This window comes from Bombina bombina, unplaced genomic scaffold, assembly GCF_027579735.1.
Source record: "Bombina bombina isolate aBomBom1 unplaced genomic scaffold, aBomBom1.pri scaffold_594, whole genome shotgun sequence".
Classification (NCBI taxonomy): Eukaryota; Metazoa; Chordata; class Amphibia; order Anura; family Bombinatoridae; genus Bombina; species Bombina bombina.
Window position 1 is genome coordinate 179911 of NW_026511710.1, and position 12107 is coordinate 192017.

General features: G+C 40.9%; 1 protein-coding gene across 1 annotated transcript in view; it reads right to left on the reverse strand.

Moving 5' to 3' along the window:
* The window catches only part of LOC128643916 (nucleolar pre-ribosomal-associated protein 1), a gene marked incomplete at its 5' end in the record, with an annotated part of 233169 nt that overhangs the window by 116337 nt on the left and 104725 nt on the right, over positions 1–12107 (reverse strand). Inside the window, 4 exons of the mRNA XM_053696690.1 lie at positions 275–338; positions 422–532; positions 1240–1433; positions 6475–6533. Coding sequence (XP_053552665.1) covers positions 275–338; positions 422–532; positions 1240–1433; positions 6475–6533 — 428 coding nt within the window. The remainder of the gene's footprint in view (positions 1–274; positions 339–421; positions 533–1239; positions 1434–6474; positions 6534–12107) is intronic.

Consider the following 12107-nt stretch of genomic DNA (forward strand, 5'->3'; position numbering starts at 1 on the left):
GCAATATGCTGCAAGGTGACAAAAAGTCACAATTTTTGGCATTTTTATAGAGTAAAATGGGTACAGAACTCTAAATGTTGGTGTATATGGGAAAGTGAAGTGATGCAGTGAAACCATAGAAGTGCGTATTTGAAATATTTAGGAAATAATAACTCCCATATATATATATATTTTATATTCTCTAATCTGACGTTTTGCATTTTTCTTCATATTTATACAAACTAATGTTATTTTATAAAATATAGTTTTTCATGTCCCCTGAAACAGATTTTACCTGAAATCAGTAAGACTTATGTTATTCTTTTCATAGGCTTGCAGAAGCAGCAGTATTTTTTGGTCTGGAATAAAAAAAAAAATCTCTCATTAGTTTAAAAAATAGAAATGCCTGGAATACAAATTTGCTTTTCAGTTCAGTGTTTACCTGTACGGCTAAGACTTGCTCCATACGCTCCCAATAAAACAGCAAAGTGATTGCCATCACAGACAGAAGGGCATTTCATAACTACTGATCTCAGCAAATCCACTAACATTTCTATACAAAAAGGGAAAATATTAGCAAATACTTCACTTTAAATTCCCAACAGAACTTAAGCAGAATATGACATATATGCATGAAAATGCCTAATTTGTTAGGGCAAGTCATTTTTTCATTACTGATCCTAGATACCTTTGTGTTTAACCAAGACAAAGGAGTAAAACACATAAATAAAGTAATGCTCAGAAGACATAAGCATTACAGCTCCCAAGCAGCTGGCTGGTTATTGGCAGGTTGTGTGACCGATGCTCCTGATTGGTGCATCATTCATGTTCTGTTCTGCTGTGGCTCCTGAGTGTGACTATCTAACAAATTACAGTATCACAGTTTGCATGATTATATCCCTTTAAAGTCATCTTTAAAGAAGTATATTATATATGATCAAGTGTTAAAATGATCTTTCCATTCCTTGAAACAAATACATTTTATACATGACAAGCTGCCCACCTCTCGCCACTGCCCTTAAGACACCACATGCAAACAGACTTGGGTTGCCAAGCTATTGTGAGGTTACCATTTTCAAGTTGCCAAATAGGACAGCAGTTGCCATAGTGACATTAGCATGAAATCTAAGAACAAAACAGCGCCACAGAGGCCTCAATGCGAGTAGTTCTGAGGTGCTGTTCTTTAGCTGTTAAAATTGGATTTACTTTTTCTATTCAGAGATCTGGTTATGTTACTGCAGTTTAATACAAGGAAGTTACCTCGACTGGTGTTGTTTTCATTCTGCTCCTCTCTGGATCTCAGCAGGGTTGGCAGAAACAGAGAATGCTGGGTTATCATCATGTGAATGACCGGCAGCTCCACTAAACCTTTCACTGATAAACTCTCCGACCCATACCACAGCTCAATGCCCTCACGTAGAGCTGCCAAAAACTCACAATCCTTGTACCGATACCTTTAAAAAAAATTAAAAAAAGAGAGAAAATCATTTTAATAATTAATTTACACGTGTCCAAGATGTGGTAAAATGGTTGGATATTTCCAAAAGTATGCACCAGAAAGTATAAAAAAAACATAATTTATGCTTACCTGATAAATTCCTTTCTTCTGTTGTGTGATCAGTCCACGGGTCATCATTACTTCTGGGATATAACTCCTCCCCAACAGGAAATGCAAGAGGATTCACCCAGCAGAGCTGCATATAGCTCCTCCCCTCTACGTCAGTCCCAGTCATTCGACCAAGAAACAACGAGAAAGGAGTAACCAAGGGTGAAGTGGTGACTGGAGTATAATTTAAAAGATATTTACCTGCCTTAAAACAGGGCGGGCCGTGGACTGATCACACAACAGAAGAAAGGAATTTATCAGGTAAGCATAAATTATGTTTTCTTCTGTTATGTGTGATCAGTCCACGGGTCATCATTACTTCTGGGATACCAATACCAAAGCAAAAGTACACGGATGACGGGAGGGATAGGCAGGCTCATTATACAGAAGGAACCACTGCCTGAAGAACCTTTCTCCCAAAAATAGCCTCCGAAGAAGCAAAAGTGTCAAATTTGTAAAATTTGGAAAAAGTATGAAGCGAAGACCAAGTTGCAGCCTTGCAAATCTGTTCAACAGAGGCCTCATTCTTAAAGGCCCAAGTGGAAGCCACAGCTCTAGTGGAGTGAGCTGTAATTCTTTCAGGAGGCTGCTGTCCAGCAGTCTCATAGGCTAAACGTATTATGCTACGAAGCCAAAAAGAGAGAGAGGTAGCAGAAGCTTTTTGACCTCTCCTCTGTCCAGAGTAAACGACAAACAAGGAAGAAGTTTGGCGAAAATCTTTAGTTGCCTGCAAGTAGAACTTGAGGGCACGAACTACATCCAGATTGTGTAAAAGACGTTCCTTCTTTGAAGAAGGATTTGGACACAAGGATGGGACAACAATCTCTTGATTGATGTTCCTGTTAGTGACTACCTTAGGTAAGAACCCAGGTTTAGTACGCAGAACTACCTTGTCTGAGTGAAAAATCAGATAAGGGGAATCACAATGTAAGGCTGATAACTCAGAGACTCTTCGAGCCGAGGAAATAGCCATTAAAAACAGAACTTTCCAAGATAACATTTTTATATCAATGGAATGAAGGGGTTCAAACGGAACACCCTGTAAAACGTTAAGAACTAAGTTTAAACTCCATGGTGGAGCAACAGCTTTAAACACAGGCTTGATCCTTAGCTAAAGCCTGACAAAAGGACTGGACGTCTGGATTTTCTGACAGACGTCTGTGTAACAAGATGGACAGAGCTGAAATCTGTCCCTTTAATGAACTAGCTGATAAACCCTTTTCTAAACCTTCTTGTAGAAAAGACAATATCCTAGCGATCCTAACCTTACTCCAGGAGTAACCTTTGGATTCGCACCAGTATAGGTATTTCCGCCATATTTTATGGTAAATCCTTCTGGTAACAGGCTTCCTAGCCTGAATCAGGGTATCAATAACCGACTCAGAAAAACCACGTTTTGATAAAATCAAGCGTTCAATTTCCAAGCAGTCAGCTTCAGAGAAGTTAGATTTTGATGTTTGAATGGACCCTGTATCAGAAGGTCCTGTCTCAGAGGTAGAGACCAAGGCGGACAGGATGACATGTCCACTAGATCTGCATACCAAGTCCTGCGTGGCCAAGCAGGTGCTATTAGAATTACTGATGCTCTCTCCTGTTTGATTTTGGCAATCAATCGAGGAAGCAGCGGGAAGGGTGGAAACACATAAGCCATCCTGAAGTTCCAAGGTGCTGTCAAAGCATCTATCAGAACTGCTCCCGGATCCCTGGATCTGGACCCGTAGCGAGGAAGTTTGGCGTTCTGGCGAGACGCCATGAGATCTATCTCTGGTTTGCCCCAACGTCGAAGTATTTGGGCAAAGACCTCCGGATGAAGTTCCCACTCCCCCGGATGAAGAGTCTGGCGACTCAAGAAATCCGCCTCCCAGTTCTCCACTCCCGGGATGTGGATTGCTGACAGGTGGCAAGAGTGAGACTCTGCCCAGCGAATTATCTTTGATACTTCCATCATTGCTAGGGAGCTTCTTGTCCCTCCCTGATGGTTGATGTAAGCTACAGTCGTGATGTTGTCCGACTGAAACCTGATGAACCCCCGAGTTATTAACTGGGGCCAAGCCAGAAGGGCATTGAGAACTGCTCTCAATTCCAGAATGTTTATTGGAAGGAGACTCTCCTCCTGATTCCATAGTCCCTGAGCCTTCAGAGAATTCCAGACAGCGCCCCAACCTAGTAGGCTGGCGTCTGTTGTTACAATTGTCCAGTCTGGCCTGCTGAATGGCATTCCCCTGGACAGGTGTGGCCGATGAAGCCACCATAGAAGAGAATTTCTGGTCTCTTGATTCAGATTCAGAGTAGGGGACAAATCTGAGTAATCCCCATTCCACTGACTTAGCATGCATAGTTGCAGCGGTCTGAGGTGTAGGCGTGCAAAAGGTACTATGTCCATTGCCGCTACCATTAAGCCGATCACCTCCATGCATTGAGCTACTGACGGGTGTTGAATGGAATGAAGGACGCGGCATGCATTTTGAAGTTTTGTTAACCTGTCTTCTGTCAGGTAAATCTTCATTTCTACAGAATCTATAAGAGTCCCCAAGAATGGAACTCTTGTGAGAGGAAAGAGAGAACTCTTCTTTTCGTTCACTTTCCATCCATGCGACCTTAGAAATGCCAGAACTAACTCTGTATGAGACTTGGCAGTTTGAAAGCTTGAAGCTTGTATTAGAATGTCGTCTAGGTACGGAGCTACCGAAATCCCTCGCGGTCTTAGTACCGCTAGAAGGGCACCCAGAACCTTTGTGAAGATTCTTGGAGCCGTAGCCAATCCGAATGGAAGAGCTACAAACTGGTAGTGCCTGTCTAAGAAGGCAAACCTTAGATACCGGTGATGATCTTTGTGGATCGGTATGTGAAGGTAAGCATCCTTTAAATCCACTGTGGTCATGTACTGACCCTCTTGGATCATGGGTAAAATAGTCCGAATAGTTTCCATTTTGAACGATGGAACTCTTAGTAATTTGTTTAGAGTCTTTAAATCTAAGATGGCCTGAAAGTTCCCTCTTTTTTGGGAACCACAAACAGGTTTGAGTAGAACCCTTGTCCTTGTTCCGACCACGGAACCGGATGGATCACTCCCATTGTTAACAGATCTTGTACGCAGCGTAGAAACGCTTCTTTCTTTATCTGGTTTGTTGACAACCTTGACAGATGAAATCTCCCTCTTGGGGGAGATAATTTGAAGTCTAGAAGGTATCCCTGAGATATGATCTCTAGTGCCCAGGGATCCTGAACATCTCTTGCCCAGGCCTGGGCGAAGAGAGAGAGTCTGCCCCCTACTAGATCCGGTCCCGGATCGGGGGCTCTCGGTTCATGCTGTCTTTGGGGCAGCAGCAGGTTTCCTGGCCTGCTTGCTTTTGTTCCAGGACTGGTTAGGCTTCCAGCCTTGCCTGTAACGAGCAACAGCTCCTTCCTGTTTTGGTGCAGTGGAGGTTGATGCTGCTCCTGTTTTGAAATTCCGAAAGGGACGAAAATTAGACTGTCTAGCCTTAGCTTTGGCCTTAGCAAAGGTTTGTTCCCATTAGTAAAAAACAACACTAATTAAATTTGTACATAAGAAAACAAAACAACGTTTTTTTATACACAGTCACTATAAGAATTCTCACAGCTCTGCTGAGAGAATTTACCTCCCTTCAAAGAAGTTTGAAGACCCCTGAGATCTGTCAGAAATGAACCGGATCATGCAGGACATATAAAAGTAGCTGACTGGAATTTTTTGATGCGTAGCAAAGAGCGCCAAAAACGGCCCCTCCCTCTCCCACACAGCAGTGAAGAGAAACGAAACTGTCACAATTAAAGCAAAAAACTGCCAAGTGGAAAATAATGCCCAAACATTTATTCACACAGTACCTCAGCAATGTAAACGATTCTACATTCCAGCAAAAACGTTTAACATGAGAATAGTTATTAAAAGGATTAGTGACCTTAACACAGTAGTTCCGGTGAAATACCATCCCCAGAATACTGAAGTGTATACATACATGTCATTTTAACGGTATGGCAGGCTTTTCTCATCAATTCCATTCAGAAAATAAAAACTGCCACATACCTCAATGCAGATTCATCTGCCCGCTGTCCCCTGATCTGAAGCCTTTACCTCCCTCAGATGGTCGAGAACAGCAATATGATCTTAACGACTCCGGTTAAAATCATAGTAAAAAATCTCTGTCAGATTCTTCCTCAAACTCTGCCAGAGAAGTAATAACACGCTCCGGTGCTATTTTAAAATAACAAACTTTTGATTGAAGTCATAAAAACTAAGTATAATCACCATAGTCCTCTCACACATCCTATCTAGTCGTTGGGTGCAAGAGAATGACTGGGACTGACGTAGAGGGGAGGAGCTATATGCAGCTCTGCTGGGTGAATCCTCTTGCATTTCCTGTTGGGGAGGAGTTATATCCCAGAAGTAATGATGACCCGTGGACTGATCACACATAACAGAAGAAAATAACTGTACAATTACAAAAAAGTATACAGTAAGGAAAATACATAATAGAAATATTAGACTACTTCTATTATAGTGTGTCATACATAAATATGTAGTAAGTATAAAAACATAAGAGCATAAAAATAAATCTTTGGAACTGTGCTATCATTGGGTGTGGCGCACAAAATGTAAGTGTACATTTTCCATTAAAAAAGAACTGAAATCAGGAATGGCTTTGCTTTTTCGAGTGAAGACACTGGAATAAAAAAATGTTCTTAATTATCTTGTGTATTATATGAATACTACAAATTCATTATAAACGTGTATTCAGTTAGGACAAAACTATTTACCAAGTCAGAATGTTACTGCTATTGTATCATTAAACATTTTTAATATAAGCAAGTTTTAAAAATGCAAATCAATGTTTTATTAATGAAAAAAAAAATTGCAAATTAAAATAACTTACTTGAGTCCAGTTTTCACTAGGGTCTTCCATTCAGTGGGTATATTTTTCTTTACAAATGGCTATATTAAGAGCATGACAAAAGGAAATAGTTATATGTTGAACATCCTATCAAATGGTAAAATGTAAGGTTACAAATAGCTGTACACAGTACATTGCAATCCATCTGTAGTTATAACTAATAGATCATGATGCTAATGTGTAATTTACCCTTTTCCTCACAGCTAGTGCTGATAATGCGGCTTCAGATTAAAAAATGTTTTGCAACAAAATTGTCACTTGAAGGAAATAATGTGGACTTTGTACAAGCGAGTGGCAACACTCAATGACACATTTCATGAAAAAAGATGATCTAATACTGGGCACAGCAGACCTATATTCTGAAATAAAGCAGGCAGTGTCTTGATTGGACTAACGTCTAGTATACATTTATAGTTCTTCAAATCTTAAATGTGATTGTAAATCCTAGCGTTTGTGAAACACTAGGATTTACAATTGGAAAAAAAAATAAAGGGGACTTTCAGTCATGAAATATAAAATATTTCATGCTGAAAGCTTCTTTATTTTGGTAGCGTTTGCCGCACCGAGCTGCTCAGGCAGCCAGCGGCGGAACGCAATTTTACTGTGAGGTGACATTTCCACCTCTTGGCAAATAGCCGTGCGTTCCAACTGGGGCCAAGCCAGACAGCCTGTCTCTCAGCATAATAGCGTTCTGTCGTGGGCTGTCTGAGGTGCCCAGTGCAGCGAACGCATCAAAACAAATAAAGGAGCTTTCAGGATGAAGTATTTTATACTTTATGACTTAAAGTCCCCTTTGTTTCAATGGTAAATCCTAGCGTTTTACAAACGCTAGAATTTACAATTACTTTAAAGTTAAAAATTGTATATCTGCTGTCTTAGATAAAGAATATAACAATGACTTTTAAAAAGACAATGCAATAGAACACTCTGACTTTTAAATTAGCAGTAGATTATTTTCTGAAAATTTTCAAAATGTACTTCAAATTTGCCAGCCCCCTGTATCATGTGACAGCCAGCAGCCAATCACAGGCTTATATAGGTATACATAGTGAACTCAGAAAGTGTCATATAAAAAGACTGTGCACAATTTGATAATGGAGGTAAATTAGAAAGTCTCTTAAAACTGCATGCACTATCTGAATCATGAACATTTAATTTTGACTTTAGTGTTCCTGTAAAGTGACATTAAACATTAAATACATTTTATAAGGATAGTATTGAGGTTATTCCCCACTTTCCGCTAGCCCTGTATACGGACATATCACTTGTTTGCACATTTGCAGCAACTCTTTTTCATATACTTGCAGTGTAACCTAGGTTGCATTATGGCAGCACCCATGATTAGAAGGAGGTGCATGAAATGTATTTAGTGTCTCTTTAAAAAAACAAAAGGGATTTGCAGTCTTGCCATAACTGCAGAGCTTACACAAAAACAAAATGAATGCTTATCTGATGAATTCATTTATTTTATGGTGTTGAGAGTCTACGAGCCATTACTCCTGGCCACTATTAGGAGGCAAAGATTCCCAAAGCTCTAATAGCACTTAGGCCCCATGTACTAAAAGGTGAGCAGACAAGCTAGAAGTTGTCCGCTCGCCTTCGCTACATACGGGCAGCGGACGAACATGATCCGCTGCCCTTACACACTCAAGTGAGCATGTAAAGCCCGCCTATTCTCTTGCGTGAGGGTAGGGACTGTCAATTACTGAGAGCGAGCTCTCGGTGAGTTCTACTCGTCACCTCAGAGGTGGCGTAGAGTGTAAGAAGCAGCGAGGGCTTAGTACAAAGAGCCCATTATCCCACTCACCTCTCTGGTATTCCAGTCTGAAATATAATAAAAAAGGAGAAGTACTAAAGGTAGGAAGGGAAAAATAAATATAAACTAAACTGACATCAGAAAAAAAGAATAATTAAAATAAAAAATTAAACTGGGCGAATCTCAGACTCACACCACCATGAATTAAATTAAATTATCAGGTAAGCATAGATTATTTTTTCTTCTTTCATAAGATGAGAGTCCATGAGCCATTACTCCTAGGAAGTAACACCCAAGCTGTGGAGTCCACGAGTAATTGGGCGGAACAACATTTATTTTTAACCTTTTTTTAAAAAAATAGGCACCTAAATACCAGACACTGCTGCATGAAGGAATTTCCTACCCAACACATCAAGGTGTTAAAAGAGAAAATACGTAAGAAAAACCACCCTTGCAAATTTTCACAGCATAAGCCTCATTCTTGGAAACTCAAGAAGAGAAAACTGATCTTGCAAAGTGGTCAGAAATGTGTTTTTGTTGTTGGTTTTTGTTTTTAAAAAAAACAAAAAAAAAACTATACCTCCTCCAAGAAAGCCGAGTGTTTGCTAATGTGGTGGCTTTGGCCTTCTGATACATTTTGCGAACCAAGGACAAACCAATTAAAGGATTGCTAAAAACCTATGAAACCTATAAGTAGAATTCTAATGCTCTTACAACATCAAAAGAGGTAAGACTTTCAATTGAATTCTTTGGATTAGGACAGGGGGAAAAAAATCATATTGAGTGTTTAAAACCACCTTCTCTTGATGAAAAATAAGATAAGAAAGCTTGCAAGAAGACCAAACAATTCAAAAAAACTCTTCCGGCAGACGATGTTGCTAAAAACAAAAAAAAATCTAAGACAGAAACTAAATGTCCAAATCATGTATAGGTTACAAAGGAGAAACCTGTAAATCTTGAGAAAAAACAATTAAATGTTGAAACAAGAAGACATTGGTTTAATCACTGGATATATCCTGACTAAGCTTGAACAAATCCTTGATGTCCAGAAACTTATCAATTTTCCTGTAGTATGAAACTGAAAAAGCTGAATTATAACTCTAAAGCGCTAGCACAAACAGAAGAATTCTTATATTTCTAAAATAATTCCAACTAAAAGCCTGTTTTTCACAGCAGGAAAAAAACAACAACTTCCCAAATTCTTTGAGAAATTTTACTTGTAACAGATTTTCTGGCCATAAAAAAAAAAAAAAACTACAGCAGTGAAAAAACCTCTTTGTTTTAAAAAACAGAATTTATGTTTACCTGATAAATTACTTTCTCCAACGGTGTGTCCGGTCCACGGCGTCATCCTTACTTGTGGGATATTCTCTTCCCCAACAGGAAATGGCAAAGAGCCCAGCAAAGCTGGTCACATGATCCCTCCTAGGCTCCGCCTACCCCAGTCATTCGACCGACGTTAAGGAGGAATATTTGCATAGGAGAAACCATATGATACCGTGGTGACTGTAGTTAAAGAAAATAAATTATCAGACCTGATTAAAAAACCAGGGCGGGCCGTGGACCGGACACACCGTTGGAGAAAGTAATTTATCAGGTAAACATAAATTCTGTTTTCTCCAACATAGGTGTGTCCGGTCCACGGCGTCATCCTTACTTGTGGGAACCAATACCAAAGCTTTAGGACACGGATGAAGGGAGGGAGCAAATCAGGTCACCTAAATGGAAGGCACCACGGCTTGCAAAACCTTTCTCCCAAAAATAGCCTCAGAAGAAGCAAAAGTATCAAACTTGTAAAATTTGGTAAAAGTATGCAGTGAAGACCAAGTCGCTGCCCTACATATCTGATCAACAGAAGCCTCGTTCTTGAAGGCCCATGTGGAAGCCACAGCCCTAGTGGAAGGAGCTGTGATCCTTTCAGGAGGCTGCCGTCCGGCAGTCTCGTAAGCCAATCTGATGATGCTTTTAATCCAAAAAGAGAGAGAGGCAGAAGTTGCTTTTTGACCTCTCCTTTTACCAGAATAAACAACAAACAAGGAAGATGTTTGTCTAAAATCCTTTGTAGCATCTAAATAGAATTTTAGAGCGCGAACAACATCCAAATTGTGCAACAAACGTTCCTTCTTCGAAACTGGTTTCGGACACAGAGAAGGCACGACTATCTCCTGGTTAATGTTTTTGTTAGAAACAACTTTTGGAAGAAAACCAGGTTAGTACGTAAAACCACCTTATCTGCATGGAACACCAGATAAGGAGGAGAACACTGCAGAGCAGATAATTCTGAAACTCTTCTAGCAGAAGAAATTGCAACCAAAAACAAAACTTTCCAAGATAATAACTTAATATCAACGGAATGTAAGGGTTCAAACAGAACCCCCTGAAGAACTGAAAGAACTAAGTTGAGACTCCAAGGAGGAGTCAAAGGTTTGTAAACAGGCTTGATTCTAACCAGAGCCTGAACAAAGGCTTGAACATCTGGCACAGCTGCCAGCTTCTTGTGAAGTAACACAGACAAGGCAGAAATCTGTCCCATCAAGGAACTTGCAGATAATCCTTTTTCCAATCCTTCTCGAAGGAAGGATAGACTCTTAGGAATCTTAACCTTGTCCCAAGGGAATCCTTTAGATTCACACCAACAGATATATTTTTTCCAATTTTTGTGGTAAGTTTTTCTAGTTACAGGCTTTCTGGCCTGAACAAGAGTATCAATAACAGAATCTGAGAACCCTCGCTTTGATAAGATCAAGCGTTCAATCTCCAAGCAGTCAGCTGGAGTGGGACCAGATTCGGATGTTCGAACGGACCTTGAACAAGAAGGTCTCGTCTCAAAGGTAGCTTCCATGGTGGAGCCGATGACATATTCACCAGATCTGCATACCAAGTCCTGCGTGGCCACGCAGGAGCTATCAAGATCACCGACGCCCTCTCCTGATTGATCCTGGCTACCAGCCTGGGGATGAGAGGAAACGGCGGGAATACATAGGCTAGTTTGAAGGTCCAAGGTGCTACTAGTGCATCTACTAGAGTCGCCTTGGGATCCCTGGATCTGGACCCGTAGCAAGGAACCTTGAAGTTCTGACGAGAGGCCATCAGATCCATGTCTGGAATGCCCCACAGTTGAGTGATTTGGGCAAAGATTTCCGGATGGAGTTCCCACTCCCCCGGATGCAATGTCTGACGACTCAGAAAATCCGCTTCCCAATTTTCCACTCCTGGGATGTGGATTGCAGACAGGTGGCAGGAGCGAGTCTCCGCCCATTGAATGATTCTGGTCACTTCTTCCATCGCCAGGGAACTCCTTGTTCCCCCCTGATGGTTGATGTACGCAACAGTCGTCATGTTGTCTGATGGAAACCGTATGAACTTGGCCCTCGCTAGCTGAGGCCAAGCCTTGAGAGCATTGAATATCGCTCTCAGTTCCAGAATATTTATCGGTAGAAGAGATTCTTCCCGAGACCAAAGACCCTGAGCTTTCAGGGATCCCCAGACCGCGCCCCAGCCCATCAGACTGGCGTCGGTCGTGACAATGACCCCCTCTGTCTGCGGGAGGTCACCCCTTGTGACAGGTTGTCCAGGGACAGCCACCAACGGAGTGAGTCTCTGGTCCTCTGATTTACTTGTATCTTCGGAGACAAGTCTGTATAGTCCCCATTCCACTGACTGAGCATACACAGTTGTAATGGTCTTAGATGAATGCGCGCAAAAGGAACTATGTCCATTGCCGCAACCATCAAACCTATCACTTCCATGCACTGCGCTATGGAAGGAAGAGGAACGGAATGAAGTATTTGACAAGAGTTTAGAAGTTTTGTTTTTCTGGTCTCTGTCAGAAAAATCCTCATTTCTAAGGAGTCTATTA